Genomic DNA, 24,599 nt, shown 5'->3' on the forward strand with positions numbered 1-24,599 from the left:
ATCCTACTCCTAGCGACGGACCACTATCCTACTCCTAGCGACGGACCACTATCCTACTCCTAGCGACAGACAACTATCCTACTACTAGCGACAACTATCCTACTCCTAGCGACAGACTACTATCCTACTCCTAGTGACAGACAACTATCCTACTCCTAGCGACAAACGACTATCCGACTCCTAATGACGGACAAATATCCTTCTCCTAGCGACTAACAGCCATCTCTGTGGAAAATTAGGGGACACATGTAATGGAGTATGGACAGGTACAGACCTGCAAAGAAACTGCAGAAACAACAAATAAAAAGTAAGAGATTTTAAATCAAGCTTTATGACAAGGTGGCTTTACTTTATTGTTTTTTACAAGCATTGTAGCAATAAAAACTTTATTATTTTATTACATAGTTATTAACATTGAGGCTCAATTTGGAGTAATTGTTTAATTTACAAAAGCCAAATAGCTGAGCTAAATCATACCGATCGGCAGAAATGAAAACCAGTCGACCAGTAAAGGAGTCATGTAACAACCGACTGCAGAATCCTACATTAGTGTGTACTTCTATAAGAAGCGCACTATTTCCATAGGCCGTGTGCCTGCAGCAATATGTCTATGCGACTCTTCAGAGGCAGACGCTGTGCACAGCATATTCCAGAGACTATTCCATATGATCCCCCTCTCCAGTAACCCTACAGCCTGGCAGCCGATCATTTCTTCAGAACGCCCTGCAGTAGGTCAATGGGGATGGGGAATATGATTGTGGAATTATTCTCTGTCGCGATTGTGTTCAGGGTCTGCAGGTAACGCAGCTGCAGGGCTGCAGGGGATTCACATATCACTATGGAGGCTTCTTTCAGGGCTCGAGAGGCGTTCATCTCACCTTCTGCTGCCACAATCTATAATGGTAGATACATGAGTGTTAGTTTATAGCATTCATTGCAGTCTCTGATATTTATTTCTGTGCCGGGGTCACGCCAGCGAATTTTCTCTCATCGGAGATAATTGGGTCAATTATGAAAATCGGACTTTAATTAGAGTTTCATTACAGCGTGATCTGATTTTTTTGGATGAGGAGAAGATGGGAAAAAAATTCCCCATTCTGTCCGTCCGTGGAAATTGGACTGCACTCAGATGTCAGCCGAGTGCAGTCCGATGTTTTCTATAGACGCTTTGACCGAGTGCGATCCAATCATCTGATTCAACTCAAGCATGCTGCGATTTTTTTTTTCCATCAGACCAACTCTTTCCAAGGAATAAATTGAGCATGGACACAGAATAATATTGGTCTGAATGCAATGCAATATTTTGTTGGATCGCACTAGGACCGAAAGCATGGTCATGTGCACGAGTCCTATCTTGCATTCATTCAACCTGTTTGATTTTGTAAACACAGATTGTTGGCTCAAAGGATAAATAAGTGCTCCCCTGTAAAGAGCTCTGGAGTGAAGCTGGAATATAATTAAAGCAAAAACTGGACATTTTTTAAAGGAAATGTATCATCAGAGAATTACATAATGTTTAAATCAGTTCTTTATGTGAAATGCATTTTTTTTTATCCTTCTTTCGTTTTTTTACATCACTATATATGTTTTAAGAAAAATCTTCCAATTTTGACACTGGCTACCATGTCTAATATTAGACTCCCGTTTCCAGCTCTTTACATGGACATTAGCTATAGACTGAGCTAGAAACTGTTTGTATACTACTGTGAACTGGGCAAGCTATAATCTCAGTAAAAGTTAATTATGAAGGGAGGGGGAGGAGGTGAGCTGTGATATCCCATAGTGTTAATGATGAAACCTATAGTCATTTTATATGGATGTGTTATTGGTTATTGTACAGGATGGGGAGGAGGCGAGTTGTGACTATCAACTATTATAAACGGTTTCTCCTGTGTTATCATCCTGGCTGTCATGATAATGAAACTTCTGAAAAGTCTTTTGTACAAAAATCGAATTATGAGCCTAGCATTAGACTAAATGGACACTCTGAATTGGGAAACATTTCTGAATATTATTTTTATGTAACTATAGTGAAAATAGAAAAAAAAAACACATTTAACAATAAAACCTGATTGGACGGTAGGTCATTTTCCTACGACACATTGTCTTTAAGGCCCTGTTCACACTTTATAAGAACTGTTTTCAAATGATCTCAACAAAATTTGATGGACCGCACTCTCTTTAGAAGGGGCGACTCAGATTTCTGTTGTTGCACGGCAATTTTCGCATCAACCGTCAAGGGCCATGTAAAAAAATGCATATTTTTGTGCAATCAGTTGCACAATGTGGGCAGAGCAGCCCAAAGGATCTGCAAGAACTTGTGCCAAAAATTGGTGTCAATTATTACAGACTTCTGCCCAATATGCACCATATTCATAATGAGGTGGGCGCCTGCTGTTGATTTTGGTGCATTTAATTCTCGTACTCCTTTACCGTCCCCATACGTGTTAGGCTAATGTGTAGGTGGCCCAGCTGACTAATGGTCGGGGTGATGTCTATCGCACATGTCAGATTTGGATTGCATCGCTATCCCAGAGATAAGCTGCTGTCAGTCGGCATCTCGCTCACCGAAATACACGCACGCTCGGCCGAATGAGCGGAACTGTGTATGGAAGAGTCGCCCGAGATGGCAGTCAGCCAAACAATCGGCCGAAGCATTGTGGCCGGCCGTAAACTGTATTTTTTTCACCAGTGCTCTGTATATACGTATTGCTTGTACAGTATGACACTTACCTTGGCTCTGGCCTCTCGTACAGCTTCTGCCTCGGCAGCCATGGCTCTCTGCATCTGCACAGGAAGTCGCACGTCCCGCATCTCTACACGGTCCACGTTTACTCCCCATTGGTGTGTGGCGTTATCGAGTATGGACTAAGAGACAGGAAGCATGGAACAATTGTATCACTTTTATAAATGCACAATGAAGTCACAGCATATGAAGAATTGTTACAGTTAGTATGTCACATGAATAATAAACACAGAGGTCAGCACTGGGATAATGAATATAGTGATGTCAGTACAGAAACACAGTGATGTCACAGTACAGAGATAATAACAGAGTGATGTCACAGTACAGAGGATAATAAACAGTGATGTCATAGTACGGGGATAATAACAGAGTGATGTAACAGTACAGAGATAATAAACAGTGATGTCACAGTACAGAGATAAAAACAGAGTGATGTCACAGTACAGAGGATAATAACAGTGATGTCACAGTACAGAGGATAATAACAGTGATTTCACAGTACAGAGATAATAACAGTGATGTCACAGTACAGAGATAATAAACACTGATGTCACAGTACAGAGATAATAAACACTGATGTCACAGTACAGAGATAATAATAGAGTGATGTCACAGTACAGAGATAATAAACAGTGATGTCACAGTACAGAGATAATAACAGAGTGATGTAAGAGTACAGAGATAATAAACACTGATGTCACAGTACAGCGGATAATAACAGTGATGTCACAGTACAGAGATAATAAACAGTGATGTCACAGTACAGCGGATAACAACAGTGATGTCACAGTACAGAGATAATAAACAGTGATGTCACAGCACAGCGGATAATAACAGTGATGTCACAGTACAGAGATAAAAACAGAGTGATGTCACAGTACTGAGAATAATAAATAGTGATGTCACAGTACAAGGATAATAACAGAGTGATGTCACTGTACAGAGTTAATACAGTGATGTCACTGCTCAAAGAATAATTACAGTGATGTCACAGTACAGAGATAAAACAGTGATTTCACAGTACAGGGATAATAAACACAGTGATGTCACAATACAGTGATAATACACACAATTATGTCACAGGACAGGGAAATAAACAGTGTTGTCACAGTAAAAGGATAATGAACACAGTGTTGACAGTGCAGTGATAATAAATACAGTGATTTCACAGTACAGTGATAATATCCACAGTTTTTCACAATGCAAGGATAATACACACAATTATGTCACAGGACAGGGAAATAAAGTAATGCCACAGTAAGGCTGGTTTCACATTAGCTTTTTTTGCGCAGCGCATCGTGCGCATCCATGTGCATGCGTACCTATGTTTAACATGGCGTGCGCATGGTCTTGCGTTTGTCTGCGTTTGTGTGCATGCGTTTTTCTAGGTGTTCATCTAGACGCGCCGGACACAACATGTTGCATTTTTGGGTCCGCCCAAAGGCGTAAAAAAACGCATGCGTACGCTTGCACACGGAATGCGTGAAAACAATGCAATACAGTCTATGTTAACGCAGGCGTGCACATGGACATGCATTTTAAGAGTAAACATGTCTAGACACTGGTTTAAACCACCACCTTCCCATGACACATGCCCACTGCTGTCCCATTGGTGGAGTCTGTTTCAAGGATTTTTCAAGGATTTTCCTCCTGTGAAATGTGACACCTAGAGAACGCATGCACAAAAAAAACACAAACGAATGCAAAAACGCATGCAGGTTTTTGCATGCGTTTCTACTTGCGCACAAAGACGCAAATGTGAAACTAGCCTTAATGGATAATGAACACAGTGATGTCAGAATACAGAAATAACACAGTGATGTCACAGTACAGAAATAACACAGTGATGTTACAATACAGAGATAACACAGTGATGTTACAATACAGAGATAACAGTGCTGTCACAGTAAAGGGCCTGTCACACTAAGAGATATCGCTAGCAATATCGCTATAACTAGTGACGTTATAGCGATATCGCTGTGTCTGATACTTACCAGCGACCGGCTCCCCCGCTGGTTATCACTGATCGCGCGAGAACGTTCAGGACCGTTTCTCGTCGTCAGCTTCCTGTGGCGCTTCCTGTTGTGACGACGAGCGACGCGTGGAGCCGGGCGGGAGGACGCAGGATCGCCTGGTGTGACAGGTAAGTAGCGATCCCCGTCCCCAGCGATGTCGCTGGTGAGATCTGCCTATGTGGCAGCTCACTATCAACCACTTAGCGATGTACCAGCGATCCTGACCGCGTCATATCGCTGGTCGGGATCGCTGGTACATCGCTAAGTGTGACAGTACCTTAAAGTGATAATAGACACAGTGATGTCAGTACAGAGATAACACCGTGATGTCACAGTAAAGTGATAATAGACACAGTGATGTCAGTACAGAGATAACACCGTGATGTCACAGTAAAGTGATAATAGACAGTGATGTCAGTACAGAGATAACACAGTGATGTCACAGTAAAGGGATTATAAAAATACTCAAGTCACAATACAATGATAATTCATCTGTGAACTCACAATTTAGAAACTACAACAAAGTAATATTACAAAACAAGAACAGCAAACATAGTGAAGTGAAACACATGGGAAATCATGGGAAAAGGTTTTTGCACATGGTGCTGTTAACATATGGGAATAATGTGCAGGTGATATCGCAGAACTATGATACAAGAACTTATGACTGACGGCCATAGTGAAATCACAGTATCAAGAAATAAGCAGCAATATTTCCTCACATGGTTGTTGAGCCCTTCAGGCCCTATGGTGCAAAAGTGACAAACTGCACACTGTATAGTTTTGAACAAAACCCTTTTCTTGAGTGCACAAAAAATGATGTTTCTCTTTCGTCTCATTGGGGGACACAGGAACCGTGGGTGTGTGCTGCTGTCACTAGGAGGTTGACACTATGCATGAAAAAAATGTTAACTCCGCCTCCGCAGTATACACCCCTCCGACCGGCTGTAGGACAATCAGTTTTGCTTGGTGTCAGAAGGAGGTGGACAGAGGTCTCTCGCAGACCCATGCCTACCTCAATGTGCGTCGTTCCTTTTCAGGTAACCATGGAGGGATACAGAGTAGATATGCTACATCTGTATTCCCACACCGGGATTATGAGTACGGCGTGTAATGCCACCCCGTATCCTCATGAATCCCACTACAGGTTGCTCCCTCACTCCGCGCTCTACCCCCGACAGTCGGCACCAGGAAAAACCTGTCAGTATGCCCAAGGGAGAGCAGTCCCGCTCCTTCTCCTCATCCACTTCAGTGACCTTGGTCAAATATTTTGTATGTACCAAATGCAATGTCATACTTCCTTCAGGTCAGTCCTCGCCACTCTGCTCAGATTGCAGCAGACCTACGGTGTCACCTACGCTAGAGAGCAGGTGCAGCCCCCCGCTTTGCCTGTCAGAACTCCCACATTACCCCTGGAGCAGGAGGAAGCCACCTTTCCTACCGCCCAGGGGCCATCCATCATCACGGGAGACAGCGATTGTCCAGGATGGGCCTCTTCCTTATCTAAGTCCGTGGCCGACCTTACCAAGGTATCACAGACCTTGGTAACGGTGCTTAACAGATTGCCACTTCAGACTCCAGTGGACACAGGAGCACCAAAGGAGCCTCCTTTTGGGCCTTCTAGAGGCCGTAAAAGGTTTAGACAGGACCACCAACCCAGGTCCCCTTCTCACTCCATCTCACCGCCGGAATTCCTCTTGCCGTCTGCCTCCTCCTGGTCCTCATCCCCGGAATCAGGCAAGGCATTATCAGAGTCACACTCAGAGGAGGGTTCTGAGTACAGGCCAGAACAGTCCCAGGTCAAGGATATGGTTCAGGGCCTCATTGCCGCAGTCAATGAGACTTTTAACATTGGGGACACCACATCAAAACCTAATGATCAGGTTTTTTCATTTAAGCGTCATAAGTCCCCCTCTAGGGTCTTCGCCTCCCACAAGGATTTTGAGGAATTGTTGGCCAGGGAAAGGGAAAACCCAACCAGGCGGTTTCAGAGAGGGAATCGTTTTGGAATTCTATATCCCTTCCCTCCAGATCTCACCGCCAACTGGACCGCCTCCCCTTCGGTGGACCCACCAGTGTCCAGACTCGCTACCAATACAGTCCTTCCACTCGCCAGTGGGGCAGCCCTAAAAGATCCCAATGATAGGAGGATAGAATCCCTGGCAAAATCCGCCTTTGAGGCAGCAGCCGCTACATTGTGTCCAGCCTTCGCCTCAGCCTGGGTAACTAAGTCTGTTACAGAATGGGCCAAACAGCTTAGACAGGGCATATTGGCCGGGGCACCTCCAGCGGAACTGGCGGAGTTCACAGATCAAATCTCTCATGCCGGGAGGTATATGGTATCAGCAGCCCTGGATGCTGCGTCTTGCGTAGCTCAAGCATCCAGTAGCATTGTAGCCGTCCGGCTAAAGGCTTGGCAGGCTGATTTGTCCTCAAAGAAATCACTGACCAATCTGCCGCCTCAGGGCACCCGGCTCTTTGGGTCAATGTTAGATCAGATCATTAAGGATGCAACGGGGGGTACAAGCTCCCTTCTCCCTCAGGCAAAACATTGTCGATATGTTTTCAAACATAGGGCTCAGCCCTTTTGCCGTACCCCAGCCACAGGCACTTATGCTCAGGGCCCGCAGAGGTTGCAAGCACCGAGAGGTAGGAGGAAGGTATCATTTCGAGCCACCCCGTCATGGCATTCCCGCAGTTCCAACAGCAGAACTACCAGGTCACGGCTGGGCAGAGCCACTTCAGCCTGACGCCAGCAGGGAGTCTAACTCCCTTCCCAGTACCTCTCCCAGACTAGGAGGCCGCCTTCTCCTCTTCAGAGATGTCTTGCAGAATTCAGTAGAGGATATCTGGGTAAAGGAGGCAGTATCAACAGGATGCAAAATAGCTCTCAACGTGCTTCTGCGAGATCGCTTCTTTCTATCGCAGCCACCAAAAGACGCTGCTATGGCTCTACGTTTTTTGCGGCAATCGACTCTCTCCTCAACCCCGGAGTAATCGTCCCCGTTCCCGAGCAGGAATATTTTACCGGCTTTTACTCAAACCTGTTTGTGATACCAAAAAAGAATGGCTCAGTTCGTCCCATACTAGACCTCAAAAGGCTAAACAGATGGGTCCGTTTATGCCATTTCAAGATGGAATCGGTCGGTAATTACATCTATGGAGGATCAGGAATTCCTATGTTCCTTAGATATCTGGGACGCCTACCTACACGTCCCCATTTTTCAGGGACATCAGAGGTTTCTGCGTTTTGCTGTCTAAAAGCAGCATTTCCAGTTTGTGGCCCTGCCATTTGGGCTGGCATCAGCTCCCAGAATTTTTACAAAGATTATGGCAGCGATGGTAGCTATATTAAGGGTCAGAGGCATAATATTGGTACCATATTTCGACGATATTCTCGTCAAGGCGCCCTCCTTCGCTCAGGCCCAGGAAAATCTAGCGGTAGTTTTAAACACGCTGTCCCGGTTTGGTTGGATCATAAACAGGGAGAAATCCCACTTAACGCCAACACAACGCCGAGAATTCTTAGGAATGGTAATCGACACCCGCCGCTCAAGGGTCTTTCTCCCAAAAAGAAAGTGGATTACCCTCCAGCAGGGAATTCGCTCTGTGTTGAAATTTAGGCTTCTATCCTTTCGCGCTGCCATGAGAGTCCTGGGAAGAATGGTGGCAGCTTCAGAGGCAATACCCTTTGCCCTGTTCCGTTCCAGGATACTGCAGAGGAACATCCTCCGTCAGTGGGACAGGTCCATCTCTTCGCTGGATCGCCCCTTCCTCCCTTCCATTCAGACCAGGGAGTCCCTCAATGGTGGCTGACCTCCCCCCTTGTTCATCTGGGATGTCCTTTTCCCCCTGTCCACTGGCAGGTAGTAACTACAGATGCCAGTCTCCTGGGCTGGGGTGCGGTATTCCGCCACCTGACTGTCCAGGGACGATGGTCGAGGCAAGAATCTTCACTATCAATCAACATTCTAGAACTCAGGGCGGCCTTTCAAGCACTTCTACATTGGGAAAGAAGATACCTCAACAACCATCCAGTCCGGATTCAAGCGGACAACACCACGGCGGTGGCATACATCAATCACCAAGGGGGAACCAGAAGTCCCCGGGCACTGGCTGAGCTATCCAGAATCTTCAACTGGACAGAAACCGCAATTCTGGCAATTTCGGCAGTTTACATTCCTGGCACAGACAACACGGCCGCCGACTTCCTCAGTCGGGAGTGGCTCAGGGCAGGGGAATGGTCCTTACACCAGGAAGTGTTCCATCAGATAAGCCAGCTATGGGGAACTCAGGATGTGGACCTCCTGGCATCACAACAGAACAGAAGGGTCCAACAGTTTGTCTCAAGATACCGCGATCCTCTAGCAATAGGGGTCGACACGCTGGTCATTCCCTGGACACATTTTAGACTCCCTTACCCGTTCCCTCCCCTTCCTCTCCTGCCCAGACTGCTAAAGAAGATCAAGGCGGAAGGGGTGCCGGTCATATTGATCGCCCCGTACTGGCCCAGGTGGGCCTGGTTCGCAGAAATTATCAATCTTCTCACAGGCACCCATTGGAGACTCCCCAACAGACCAGATCTCCTGGCTCAAGGGCAGTTTTACCACCCAAATTCTCGGTTGCTCAGTTTGACGGCATGGCCGTTGAAACCACAATACTGAGAGCAGTGGGTTTTTCGGACCGAGTCATTAATACAATGATCCAGGCTAGGAAGTCTTCCTCTTCCAGGGTCTATTATCGAGCCTGGAAGGCCTATTTTGGCTGGTGTGAGTCTAATCACGTCACACCTATGCCCTGTTCCCTGCCATCTGTCCTAGCTTTTCTCCAGGCAGGGTTAGATGGTGGTCTGGCCCTAAGTTCCTTGAAAGGCCAGGTATCTGCTCTCTCTATTTTTCAAAAAGATTTGGCTTCCCGCTTACAGGTTAAGACCTTTCTGCAAGGCACATGCGGCCCCTCCTTACAGATCCCCTGTGGCTCCATGGGATCTTAACTTGGTCTTGACAGGTTCACCCTTTGAACCCCTACAGGAAGCTCCCATGTCTTTGTTGTCCTGGAAGGTGGTATTTCTCGTAGTCATCACCTCTATTAGGCGGGTTTCAGAATTAGCTGCATTGTCCTGTCGCCCTCCATTCCTAATTATGCACCAGGACAAAGTGGTTTTGCAGCCTCCTCCTAACTCTCTTCCCAAGGTGGTATAGGCCTTCCACTTGAACGAGGATATAATCCTTCCATCATTTTGTCCCACTCCAACCCATCCTCTGGAGCGTTCTTTGAATAAGCTAGACCTGGTCAGGGCGATAAGGATCTATCTGGCCGGGACCACTCCCTTTGTTAAGGGTTAATACTAAAATCAGAGTTGAAGTTTCGTTTTATCCATTCAATGTAAGGTTTCGTTTCTCCGTTTTTGTTGTTGTAAGATAAATTTTTATAATTGGCATGGGCTGTCATGAAACCAGACTGTTTCCATCAGGTGCAAGATAAGGGGCTCGGGGGGGGGGGGGGTGCATTGCTCTGAATATGCCATTATACTACTTTCTACTTGGATACGGACATATATGTAGTTTCCGGTTTTCTTGCAATATTATTGGCTTATAAAGTGAAATGATGCTATTGGTACTTGAGAACCTTGCATAATTAAAGCAAAAGATTATAAAAGATGTGACTAAAATAAAGGGGCTTAGTGATCTGCCTCGATCCTCCCGTACAGAGACCCCCGTCTCCGTGTGGTCATTTGAGTTGCTAGCAACACTGGAATAATTTGGATATCACTGGCTCAACCGTGAAGGGTTAATTTAGCCCTCCCTAAATAGCTACCCCGACACCTTCATGAAGGCGGACTCGCTCTTTGTTATCCCCAATGGGGTGAGAAGAGGCCTGCCGGCTTTTAAGGCAACAATTGCCCGCTGGATCAGAATGGCAATTCTGGAAGACTACCGGGTAAAGGACAGGGTGTCCCCTGCTGGGGTCAAGGCCCATTCAGCCCGGGCGGTGGGTGCCTCCTGGGCGGTACACAACAGGGCATCAGCCATGCAGTTGTGCAAGGCTGCCACATGGTCGCCCGTGCATACCTTTTCAAGGTTCTATAAGGTCCATACCTATGCTTCAGCGGACGCCAGCCTAGGCAGAAAAATCTTGCAGGCGGCAGTGGCGAGTTCTCCGACCTGAAGGAAGTTTCTGTCTTTTCCCACCCCAGGGACTGCTTTTGGACGTCCCACGGTTCCTGTGTCCCCCAATGAGATGAAAGAGAAAACAGGATTTTGGTTGCTTACCGTAAAATCTGTTTCTCAGAGTCTTCATTGGGGGACACAGCGCCCTCCCATGATTTTATTACGTGTAATGAATATTTGATGACTTACATGATAATGTCTCCTCCTACTACTTTTTTACTAACTGATTGTCCTACAGCCGGTCAGAGGGGTGTATACTGCGGAGGTGGAGTTAACATTTTTTTCATGCATAGTGTCAACCTCCTAGTGACAGCAGCACACACCCCACGGTTCCTGTGTCCCCCAATGAAGACTCTGAGAAACAGATTTTTCGGTAAGCAACCAAAATCCTGTTATGTTGAATGTTCGTTTTCCCTTTTGACCACTGAGCACAGCTTTATATTGAGGTCTATGTATGATTATTACATAGGTCACAGTGTCACATGTCTCAAGGCTATTCTTATAACTCGGAGGATGGACAGAACTGGTTGGAGAAATTGTGGAACATAGAAAACAATCTAAATCAGGACTTACCTGAATGTTGTGGGCAATCTCCTCGCGGTTTGACAAGATGCTGGAAAGAGTTTGTGTACCTAAGATGTTCCTCAGCGTTGTCTGTGCCAGCTGGGCAGTGGCTAGGTGAACGTTGTTGACATTTGCCACAGATTTGATGGCGTTCTCAATCTTGTAGTAAACGACTCCATCCACTGTGGTTGTCACTGAATCCTTAGTAAGAATCTAAAAAAAAACCAAGAAAAAAAACCAGATCAACTCTCAATAAGGCCGTGTACTCCTCAGCGTTGGAGTCGCCTTTGTGGATCACACATCACTACTTTTAGGACAGACTCTCAATATAATTCTGCGGGATCTGTTCAGTGTGCTGTGTTGTTCACCAAGTGACAAGGACACTCACTGCTTAGATTTCATATTTTGCTACTCTGGTAAAACTGAAAAACAGAATTTATAACGCCATCATCTTAGCAGGACAGTAAACATGATGTTGATGCGTTTAGACCTTTTGGTCTTTGGTGTGACATTTTACGACTAAGGCCGGGATCACACATGCAAGGAATACATACCTGGCGCTGCTGCCGGCACTCAGCAGCGGAGCGTGTGGCTCCTTGTATTTCTGTGCGGCCGCACGCTCCAATCCGTGTGCCGGCGGCAGTGCCAGGTATTAACATGCGAGACTCAGCCGTATTCCTCGCATGTGTGATATCCCAGCCTAAGACCGTAAGGTCGAAATGCGTCACCATCTTGCTTTATTGTGTTGACATGATGATATTTAATGGATTTCGAATAAAACAATATTTTACTGGAACCTACAGCGGGTTTTCTTGCATGGATGGGGAATTGCGCAAAATGACAGATATAATCACAAAAGCATTATCTTTTAACATGTTCAGGCCATGGCCATTATATAACATGATCTGGTCACAGACAATAATTATTTTTAAAGTGGTGCTTTGTTTTGTGTCAGACTGTATTACCATATGGTTATTTGTTGTAATAAAAAATATTTGATTAAAAAAAAAAGTGGTACTTTGTTGAAAAACCACCCAAATTTGCAATGTTGTTTCAGGCTGATGTGAAAAAAATGCTACAAAGTAAAAATACTTTAAAAAATAGAAATGTTAATAGTTTATTTTTATCAATTAAAAAAATGCAAAGTGAATGAATAAAAGAGATATCTAAATCAGATCAATATTTGGTTTGACCTCCCGATGCTTTTGAAACAGCATCAGGTCTTCTAGGTACACTTGCAGTGTCAGCAGGGCCGTATTTAGAGTTTATGCTGCCCTAGGCACTTTTAGTGCTGCCTCCCCCATTGGCGAGTATGACTAATCCAGACTCTTTGGCAAAAATCGCTTATGTGAAAGTAGCCTCTCTCCCTAGTGCAGCCATCTCCCCAGTGCAGCCATCTCCCCAGTGCACACATTTCCCCAGTGCAGCCGTCTCCCCAGTGTAGCCGTCTCCCCAGTGCAGCCGTCTCCTCAGTGCACCCGTTTCCCCGCTGCAGCTGTCTCTCCCGTTTCCCCAGTGCAGCCATCTCCTCGTTGCACCCATTCCCCCAGTGCAGCCATCTTCCCAGTGCAGCCATCTCCTCAGTGCACCCGTTTCCCCGATGCAGCCGTCTCCCCAGTGCAGCAGTCTCCCCAGTGAACCCGTTTCCCCAGTGCAGCCATCTCCCCAGTGCACCCATTTCCCCAGTGCAGCCATGTCCCCAGTGCAGCCGTCTCCACAGTGCACCCATCTCCTCAGTGCAGCCATCTTCCCAGTGCAGGCTCCGCTCATTCCTCCCCCAGCGCTCATGCTCCACCCCCCCGGCGCTCATCCCCCCCGGCCCCCATTCTCCACTCGGCTCATTCTGCCCCCCCAGCACTCATTCTCCCCCCCGCCGCTCATCCCCCCCGTCGCTGCCGCTCATTCACCATCCGGCTCACCTGTGCCGTGTCTTGGTCCGTTCCTTGCTGCTGCATGTGTGTATATGTCTCTCTGGCACTGCCGGCATGGGTATCTTTAGTTCTTCCTGTTTGTGTGAGCGCGCGATCACCGGTCACATGGCACAGCTCATTAAGGTCATGAATATGGGCGCCACGCCTATGAGAGTGGAATGGCGTCCATATTCATGATCTTAATGAGAGGTACCACATGACCACCCACTCACACAGGAAGAACAGATATCGGCACAGGACCATCAGAGCTGCAGCGCAGGCACTGCTGGAGGAGGTGAGTGTGATGTTGGGGGGGGGGGGGAACGAGGGGGAGGGCCCCACTTTTCACCTAAATACAAATGTGACATTATCCTCAATCACAAATTTATATAACAATGGACTAGGTAGATTGTAAAATGAATAAGATGCCACCTTTGTCTGTACATAGTGATTCAAATGTATAGTGCCAAGTACTGGTCATATAGGAGGGTGGTGGCCCACTCTTGCACAAGGGCCCGTCGGAGGATTCTCCTATTCTCCTGTGGGCCAGACCAAACCTGTACACTTGTACACAGTTTTTTAAGTAACTACAGATCTTCAGAGGAAGTCGCCTGAGGAACTCCTGTCTCTTCATGTAATCCAAACAGACCTGATTATGTTAAAATCACGGCTCCGTGGGGGCCGTATCATTGCTTTCAGGACTCCTTGTTCTTCTTTCTGCTGATGATAGTTCTTAATAGCATTGGCTGTATATTTGGAGATGTTGTCTTACTGCCAAATAAATCTAGAGCCAATCAGACGCCTCCTTTATGATAATACATGATGGATAAGTATCTGCCTGCATTTCACAGCTTCAAGGTCGCCGTTATTCCTGACCAAATCCCTAACTCTACTTGCTGAAATGGGGCCTCAAACATGCAAGGACCCTTCACCATTTTTCACTGCTGCTTGTAGACACTTATTATATCGCTTTCTAGCCCTTATGAGGACAAATTGTCTTCTGCTACAGCCAAATATTTCACGGATTACTCAAGACCATCAGCTTCCAATTTACTGCATCCCAGTTCCTATGTTTTTGTGAATAGTTTAGTCGCTTGGCCTTGTTTCCTTTTTAAAAGTATGCTTTTTGATTGCAATTCTTCCACGAAGACCACTTCTGGTCAGACTGTACATAGGTGGATGGGTGTAGCTGGGTCCGAATGGTTGCTACCAATTCTGAGATGATGGCAATGCTGAACATCTCCTGCTTTACAAATAAATTAACCATGATGTGTCTTTCATCTGCTGCACTAATTTCCTTGGTTGATAACTTCAACTGCGGTCATCAATGATGCCCGTTTCATGAAGTCCTCAATGCTGAGAAATACAGGCAGATATTTATCCATCATACAATACCTTCAGGGAGACCTCTGAATTTATTCTGCAGGAAATCATCAACTCCAAACACACAGCCAACGTCATTAAAAACTACATGTGTAGCCAACTTTATCTTAACAGATATCACAGAGCAGAAAAATGTAATTAGACATCTAACCTGACATTGCTAATTGGTTTGTGCAATGATAAATTATTTCAATTGAGTTAAGCTTCTAAGTTATCAAGATGGTGCGTTATTTGTCCACTACATCAGTTTCTTCAGTGTAATGAAGAATAAGGAGACCTGGAAGTGATGACATGGCACCAAAAAGCCCTGAACTCAACAACGAGTCTGTCATCTCAGACATACATACATACTTAGCTCAGTATTTCTCACTTTATACTTACTGCCAGGTACGGACTGGGACTGAAATTCAGTCCTGGTATTTGAAATCACAGAGGCCCATGCTGTCACTGTCCCCAAGCACCAGATAGGGTATATTACTAATATTACCCTTGATGGAGAATAGCAATATTTGCTATAAGACCAATATTGTTAACGACACCTATGGCCTACTGGGCTAAGTGACGGAGTCAGTGACTTTGTGCTCTGTCACAACTCTTAACAGAATAGGTGTCTGGAGAATACTAATCCTGTTAGCAGACAAGGCAGCCCATGACCAGACAGGCCCTTCTGGCGTTTGCCAGAATTGCCAGATGGCCAGTCCGGCCCTGCTTACTCTAATTCTTAAATGGTGCAGAATACGTTCACACTCATTTAAAGTTCTTACTGTGCCGCTCACAATTACCAATGCTTTGTTATAATGAGGGTGCGCTGTGATGTACCGATCTTACAGGTGAGCCCTATGCTGTCTATATCCAGCCCTAACATAAGGGAACTAGTGATGATAGAGCACTGAAATTCTCGAGTGCTCGCTACTCGAATTGAGCGTGTCGGACACTCAGACGTCTTCGAATGGAGGATCAACCATAAAGGAAGTTAATGGCAAACGCGAGCATTTTTCCGGAGGTCGGAAAACTTCTCTCTCTCTCTGCGCCCGGCTCTGATAATTCTCTTATGGGGATCTGGGCGCTTGCGACTTGATCCAGAATCCCGATGCTCAATTGAGTATTGAGCAGTGCCAAGCTCGCTCACCCATCACTACTTGGAGCACATTTTCTATGTTCTGCTGGTCTGGACAGTCATAGAGGGCATCACAGGATATTTTTGCATACCTACCTCTTGTGGAGGGATTGCAAATGATATAACTCTAAGATCCACTTTAATAAAGGTATCTGTGCAGGGAAGAATGAACATCAGTCCTGTGTACAAAGAAAGGGGTGTCAGAACATTCTGGACATTTATTCTACGCATTAGGTCTACCTGACGACATACTGTACCATCCCCTGCTTGTTACAGCTGGTCACCTCTGCAATACCATAGCACATCAAACGGCTATAGCTATATCCGTAATGTTTTGATAAAAACATCAGGGAGAGCCCAAAGGCGAGTAGATGAAGTGGCAGATCGGGGCACAACATTTTTCAGCTTTATGCCCTGATAATTTAGATAGACATGTCTACAAAAGATCTGAGTCACAAGTAAGTATGTGTACCCCCTTCTGCACTCCTCTAAATTAATATATACCACACACTAGACTCCCTAAAAGCACACAGACCTCATATCAGACCACCTAAACAAAAACAGATCCATAAAAGATACTTTTCCACCAAACCTCCTATTCTAAAAGATTATACCAGAGCTCCTAAAAAAAATTTCTTAATTAAAAACATGCTCACTTAAAAATAAAGACCTCAGACCACACTGTTTTTACAGACCCCAAACCAGGTATCCCTGGTTTTACAGATCCTAAACCAGGCTCCCATTTTTAGACACCACAAATCTGATCCCTATCTACAACCCCCAGACCAGACTACCTAAAAAAATACATACCCCAGATCAGACACCTCAGTTTACAGACCTAAGATTAGACCCCAAACTAGAAATGTACATATCCTCAGACAAGACATTCAGATACTCCCCATTCATACCTCTCCTCTGCTCCTGGGCACAGATACAGAACACATCCTGGCACTGAGACATGCTCCGTGTGGTTTCCTACCCTGCTGAAACCTATGAGTTTCAGACAATATTTATCTTTCATGTATGGCCATGGCCATCACCTCTCCCACCGTGTCCTAGAGGCTCAGCTAAGTTGTTAGTCTTATCTACTGTTCCCAGTAACAACCAGCAGAACTGAGAACGTGGATCTGGCCTATAAAGCCCCTTTTCCATGTGGCATCTCCACCGTGGACCTCCAACAGTAGAGATGGTCAGACCATATTTACCAATGACTGAAGTCATCACTGTGAAAAAAGAGCTGGGAAGTTACACGAAACTCGCACACCAACATACGCGGCATGAATTGACATGATACAACTCTCAAACCTGTAACCCACGTCAATTTATGCTAAGGATAGATTTCTCAGCATCTGCAGGAGCGTTCTTATAATCCAATGTACTGTACAATGCAGCAGATTTTAAACACGTGAACGCGCTGCAGAAAATGTGCTTCTTTTCACATCATGAGAAATTGGCCTAATAGGATTAGTGTAAGGTAAGTGTTGGCATAAAACATCACAGCAGGCAGAAAATTGTAAAAGCCACAAAATATGAAAATAAATTATTTGCCATTACTTTTTAAATAACAAAGCAAACTTTGAGATAGTATAAATCGTCTCCTATTATTATCAGGCAGACCTTACCTGGTCCTCTGGCTTTCCCGGAGATTATACGTCCGAGCCTAAACACCACAGCGCGTTCATATTCCTTAATAATCTAGAACATTGACATACAATATAATAAATAAGATGACATGCCCGGGTTGTAGGTCTGAATAGGAGTCTACAGTAATGACTTGCGTTACCTTAACACAGAACCAAATGGAAATAGGGAAGGTGATGGCCGTCAGTAGAGCGGAGACTAGCAGAATGATCCAGCCACAAACACCAATATCTCCTTTCATGGCATCTACAAAGCACAAATATTAGCGATGATCCAAGAAAGGAAATAAAACAGCATTGGACATTCTGTAGCTACAGATGTAGTCAGAACTGGATCAGCTCGATAGGCTCCTTTCTTATAAACCGTTCTAGAGTCCTGCATCCTTCTTGTATCTAGTAATCATACTACAATACGTTCTGGCCCACACACTCTGCTTGGTTTTAGTGTCCACATTTTGGAACCAATTTTTTGTTATCCTGCATTTAAAAAGAGTTAATAACATAGTAAGACGTCAGACGTTTTGTTAAATAAGGGTCTTTGATAAGTATCGGTGTGCCAAACATTCCAGCATCTACTATACACTTCCGAGTAAGGCTGAGAGAACCAATGAAATTTTAGTCCAAAGCTCGGTTCAGGTACCAGAACTCTACCCCAACTGTAACCAAAACCCATAGAAATCATATCTCTCTCTCGATTTCGCTCATCTCTACTTCCGAGTATTGGCTGAGAATTACAAGCCTATGCGTGCAAAAAAAAAAAAAAAAAAAAAACAGATCCCATGCAGATCAACCTTATAGCATCTGATTTTTACAGATAGATTGCCTTAATTTACAAAGGAAAATGTGAAAAATGGATAACCGTATGGAAGAAAATCATCTAATTTTTCTGCAAGAAACTTGAACAATTTTTCAAATACTTATCTGACCCTAGCCTTAGGGACAGAAACACTGTGGCCTCTTTTCCCGACTGGCATTGCTCAGTTCTACACAGATATACTGTATAATCTGAGCGGTGTACAGATCCATATCCAGGTATATAAACCTGTACTCTATCGTGTATCCGAGGAGAGCCAAGGTAAGCCAAAGAGGCAAAGTATTCAGCCCTACAGCAGTGGTGATCTCAGGTGCATAGCATAGTGTCTCCCCAAACCAGTTTTGGAACAAATCAAGCTAGACGTGTCACTTGAAGCAAGGATCACGAAGCTACAACTTGTCTACTTTAGAAACATCATACGAAGAGAGCAATCACTGGAGAAGGACATCATGGTTGGAAGAATAGAAGGAACAAAGCGAAGAGGAAGACCAGCAACTCAATGACAAGATAACGGTGAAGAAGACCCTGGTTGACCTATTTAGGCTTTCACAAGATTGATCTTCCTACACATCTTTCATCCATCAAGTCGCCATGGCTCGAGATTGAGCCAGAGGCCAGTAAAAAAAAAAAGCTTCCCAGGACCCTACTCTCCAGAGAGCAATGCTCTGTTATTTCATTATGACGTCAGAAGAATTTTAGTCGTTAGTTACCCATTAAAGAAAGGAAAGACCACAACTGAACAGAAAAAACAGAACTGCATAAAAAGGGGTTATCCAGGTTTAGAAAAATAGCCTTTTTCGAGATACATTAATGCATTACCACTGAGGCTAGTGACTAGAGTTGAGCACAACTCTACTAGTAGTGCCTGGCTGCAATGTTCACATGGATAGACACCATATCATCTCCACAGTACAGTAAACAGAGGCCAATGGGGCATTTCCTCATTTTGACAAATTATTTTAGAATCTTAAACTTCTACGTCCATGAAAGCCAAGAATACACACCGTGTCATTTGTGACTTTGCTTAACCTGCTTGGTTTCTCCTTCAAACGCTCATATCCTTGAGCACCAATCAGTTTTAAAAACCTTAGTAATTCTGTTTGACGTCTGATAAATCAGTAATAAGAATGATGATAAGCTGCCAGCTTGTTAGGTGCGAACTGTAGGGTGTGAGGCGTCCTAAGAGCAAAAATGCTAAGCTCAGACGTCCATATTTCACTGTCAGTATAAGGACCGTAAAGCCCATAATTGACCGCAAACAGTCTCAATTATGCAAGATTTATTGCCATCTTTTATGGACCGTGAAACAGGCCTAGTACTAAATTCTTTTACGTTGGGTTTTAATTCCCAGCACTATGATAGAGGGTGCATTGTAATCTTCCTATGGAGCACCTTGTCTTTCATGGATAGGACTGAAAAATATTATATACTAGCTGAAGAGCCCGGTGCTACCTGGGCATAGTAACCAACTTCCTTTTGGAAGTGCATTGAGCAGCAGAGTGGTGTGCTAGTAAAAGGGAAAAAAAAAAAATCTTTGAAATCTTCTGCCTGAGCGAGTGTGACCTGAGCATAAGTGCGAACTGTGGTAAGGGTCTGACTTGTGATTCAGTGACTTTGGATTCAGGGAGTTTCCAAGGGAGGTATTACTGAATTGCTGTTATATTTTATTAATACTTTTTATTTATTTTTGCTTATCTTTTTGTCTGGTGCAATCCCCATTAGGATGTGCTCCACTATTGCCAATGCCATCCAGTGCACGTCTTGCCGCATGTATGAAGTTCTTGAACAGCCGGTCGAGGGTGCATACTGCTGTGCGACATGTGAGCACGTTGTGCATTTGGAAGCCCAGATACTGGATCTAAATGTGCAGCTGGCAACACTGAGATCCATAGATAATAAGGAAGGAAGTCTTCTGCTCACTGAGCAGACGCTCAATGGGATAGATGAGGGGGGGATGCTAGGTTGGAGCTGCAGGACAATGAAGCAGCTAGCTGGGTGACAGAAGGCGGGGTAGAGGGAAGAGCATCAGGGAGGCTAGTCCTGATGTGGCACACCCCAATAAGTTTGCTAAGTTGGCAGATGAGGGGAGTGTCAGTGCAGGGGTAGCACTGCTGCAGCAAGGCATGTCCTCTGAAAGCCAGAGGAGTGTCTGCTCCAGTAAGGGGGGACATAGGAGAGCAGGGCAGGCCAGACAGGTTCTGGTAGTGGGAGACTCAATTATTAGGGTAACAGATAGGGCAATCTATCACAAAGACAGGGATCGTCGAACGGTGTGCTGCCTACCTGGAGCTCGAGTCCGACACATCGCTGATCGGGTTGACAGATTACTGGGAGGGGTTGGTGAGGATCCAGCAGTCATGGTGCACATTGGCACAAATGACAAAGTTAGGCCGGTTTCACATTTGCGTTTCAGGGCGCAGCGACGGCCTGCGCCCGTCCACCGCTAAGCCCCGCCCCCTGCCGCGTCTCCGCCGGTAGCTCCACCTCCGGGCGCATGACGCTGCATGCGTCCCCTATGTTTATCACTGAGGACGCAGGCCGTGCGCAGTATGCGTTTTTGCGGCGCCTGCGTCCTTTTGACGGTGCGCCGACCAGTGCCAAACGCAACCTGTTGCAATTTGGTTGCGCTCGGCGCACCGTCAAAAGGACGCAGGCGCCGCCAAACGCATACTGCGCATGGCCTGCGTCCTCAGTGATAAACATAGGGGACGCATGACGCATGCAGCGTCATGCGCCCGGAGGCGGAGCTACCGGCGGAGGCGCGGCAGGGGCGGGCCTTAGCTGCGGCCGTGCGCAGGCAGTCGCTGCGCCCTGAAGCGCAAATGTGAAACCGGCCTTAGAGGTAGGTGGAAGGTCTTTAAAGATGATTTCAGGGAATTAGGCTGTAAGCTTAAAGCAAGGACCTCCAAGATGGTATTTTTGGAAATATTTCCTGTACCACGCCAGAGAGGCAATGGGAGATTAGGGAGGTTAATAAGTGGCTCAGGAATTGGTGTAGAAAGGAGGGGTTTGGGTTCCTGCAGAACTGGGCCGACTTCTCAGTTGGCTACAGGTTGTACGCTAGGGACGGGCTGCACCTCAATGGGGAGGGTACAGCTGTGCTGGGGGAGAAAATGGCTAGAAGGTTGGAGGAGTGTTTAAACTAGGGACGGGGGGGAGGGTATTCCTTTTATAGGAGGGGAAGACAGTGCAGATAGAGACCTGGGCGCAAATAATGAAATTGGGGGTGGCATGGGGGTGGGGTTAGAACAGTTAATAATTTAAGAAAGAATAGAGGTACAGAGAGATACATAAAGTGCATGTATACTAATGCCAGAAGCCTTGCCAACAAAATGGAGGAATTGGAGTTAATGTTGTTGGAACATAATTATGACATGGTGGGGATATCTGAGACATGGCTGGATGAGAGCCATGACTGGGCGGTTAATTTACAGGGCTATAGTCTGTTCCGAAATGACCGAACAAATAAGCGAGGGGGAGGTGTGTGTTTATATGTAAAATCATCCTTAAAACCCATCCTTCGTGATAATATATATGAATCTAATGAAAATGTAGAGTCCCTGTGGGTAGAGATAAGGGGAGGGGGGAAAAATAATAAATTACTGATAGGGGTTTGTTATAAGTCTCCAAAATTAATGGAAGCAACAGAGAATATCCTCATAAAGCAAATAGATGAAGCAGCGACTCAAGGAGAAGTCATTATTATGGGGGACTTCAACTACCCTGAAATACATTGGGGAACCGAAACCTGCAGTTCCAGCAAAGGTAATAGGTTTTTGACTACTATGAGAGACAATTACCTTTCACAACTGGTTCAGGACCCAACAAGAGGGGGGGTACTGCTAGACCCAATATTAACCAACAGGCCAGACCGCATATCAAATGTAAGGGTTGGGGGTCACTTGGGTAATAGTGATCACAAATGTATAAGTTTTCATGTATCCTTTAATAAGATGTGTAGTAGAGGGGTTACAAGGACACTAAACTTCAGGAAGGCAAATTTCCAACGGATGAGAAATGATCGTGGTGTAATTAACTGGGACGATATCCTGAGACATAAAAATACACAAAGAAAATGGGAGACGTTTATTAGCATCCTGAATAGGACCTGTGCACAATATATACCGTATGGGAATAAACATGCTAGAAATAGGAGGAAACCACTATGGCTAAATAGAACTGTAAGGGGCGCAATAAGAGATAAAAATAAAGCATTTAGAGAATTAAAGCAAGTAGGTAGTGATGAGGCATTAAATAAATACAGAAAATTAAATAAATTCAGTAAAAAGCAAATCAAGACAGCAAAGATTGAGACAGAGAAAAATAATCCCAAAATATTCTTTAACTACATAAATAGTAAGAAGCTAAAAAATGATCGTGTTGGCCCCCTTAAAAATAGTCTGGGTGAAATGGTGGATGAGGATGAGGAAAAAGCCAATATGCTAAATGACTTTTTTTCAACAGTATTTACACAAGAAAATCCCATGACGGATGACATGATCAGAGATAAAGATTCTCCATTAAATGTCACCTGCTTAACCCAGCAGGAAGTACGGCGGCATCTAAAAATCACTAAAATTGACAAATCCCCGGGCCCGGATGGGATACACCCCCGAGTACTGCAGGAATTAAGCACAGTCATAGACAGACCATTATTTTTAACCTTTAAAGATTCCATAATAACAGGGTCTGTACCACAGGACTGGCGTATAGCAAATGTGGTGCCAATATTCAAAGAGGGGACAAAAACTGAACTTGGAAATTATAGGCCAGTAAGTTTAACCTCAACTGTGGGTAAAATCCTGGAGGGTTTTCTAAGAGATACTATACTGGAGTATCTGGAGAAGAATAACCTTATGACCCAATATCAACATGGGTTTACAAGGGACCGTTCCTGTCAGACTAATCTGATAAGCTTTTATGAAGAGGTAAGTTACGGACTGGACCAAGAGAATGCAGTGGACGTGGTGTACATGGACTTTTCAAAAGCTTTTATGTAAACTAGAAGCTTGGGCTGATAAATGGCAAGAGCTTTAATGGGGATAAATGTAAGGTCATGCACTTGGGTAGAACCAACAAGATGTATAATTATGTGCTTAATTGTAAAACACTGGGCGAAACTGTCACTGAAAAAGACCTGGGTGTATGGGTGGACGACAAACTCGCATTTAGTGGCCAGTGTCAGGCAGCTGCTGCAAAGGCAAATAAAATAATGGGATGCATTAAAAGAGGCATAGATGCTCATGAGGAGAACATAATTTTACCTCTATATAAGTCACTAGTGTGACCACACTTAGAATACTGTGCACAGTTCTGGTCTCCGGTGTATAAGAAAGACATAGCTGAACTGGAGCGGGTGCAGAGAAGATCGACCAAGGTTATTAGGGAACTAGGGGGTCTGTAATACCAAGACAGGTTATTACACTTGGGGTTATTTAGTTTGGAAAATCGAAGGCTTAGGGGTGATCTTATTACAATGTATAAGTATATGCGGGGACAATACAAAGACCTTTCTAATGATCTTTTTACTCTTAGACCTGTGACGGGGACAAGGGGGCATCCTCTACGTCTGGAGGAAAGAAGGTTTAAGCATACTCACAAACGCGGATTCTTTACTGTAAGAGCAGTGACACTATGGAACTCTCTGCCATATGATGTTGTAATGAGTGATTCCCTACTAAAATTTAAGAAGGGACTGGATGCCTTTCTTGAAAAGTATAATACTACAGGGTATATACACTAGTTTCCTTAATATTGCGTTGATCCAGGGAGCTAGTCTGATTGCCGCATGTGGAGTCGGGAAGGAATTTTTTTCCCCAATGTGAAGCTTACTGTTTGCCACATGGGGTTTTTTTTGCCTTCCTCTGGATCAACATGTTAGGGCAAGCTAGGATAGGATATGGGTTGAACTAGATGGACTTAAAGTCTTCCTTCAACCTTAATAACTATGTTACAGTTATAACAAATTATAATATATATATATATACAGTATATATATATATATATATATATATATATATATATATATATATATATAAAGCTGAGTGTAGATCCCCGCCCACTCCGCATAGCCACATTCACTATAATATCCCACATCATCCCGTCAGCCACAGCCACCGGACTACTACCCCTAATATCCCATATTATCCAGTCAGCCAGAGCCACAACTACCCCTAATATCGCACATCATCCCGTCAACCAGAGCTACCGGACAGCTGCCACTAATATCCCACATCATCC

At 44.9% G+C, this 24,599-nt stretch overlaps 1 protein-coding gene across 2 annotated transcripts in view; it reads right to left on the reverse strand.

Annotated features, from left to right (window-relative positions):
* Window positions 1-328: 328 nt before the first annotated feature.
* Window positions 329-24,599, reverse strand: part of STOML3 (stomatin like 3) — a 43,192-nt gene continuing 18,921 nt past the window's right edge. For both annotated transcript variants that reach the window (XM_073583266.1, XM_073583267.1), the window contains exons 3-8: window positions 17,689-17,792; window positions 17,528-17,600; window positions 16,002-16,084; window positions 11,505-11,708; window positions 2,734-2,868; window positions 329-894 (exon numbers count right to left, since the gene is read on the reverse strand). In XM_073583266.1, the coding sequence (XP_073439367.1) occupies window positions 706-894; window positions 2,734-2,868; window positions 11,505-11,708; window positions 16,002-16,084; window positions 17,528-17,600; window positions 17,689-17,792 (788 nt within the window). In that variant the 3' untranslated portion in view covers window positions 329-705. The remainder of the gene's footprint in view (window positions 895-2,733; window positions 2,869-11,504; window positions 11,709-16,001; window positions 16,085-17,527; window positions 17,601-17,688; window positions 17,793-24,599) is intronic.

Source organism: Dendrobates tinctorius, unplaced genomic scaffold, assembly GCF_039654945.1.
Source record: "Dendrobates tinctorius isolate UK_male_01 unplaced genomic scaffold, ASM3965494v1 ptg000075l, whole genome shotgun sequence".
Lineage (NCBI taxonomy): Eukaryota > Metazoa > Chordata > Amphibia > Anura > Dendrobatidae > Dendrobates > Dendrobates tinctorius.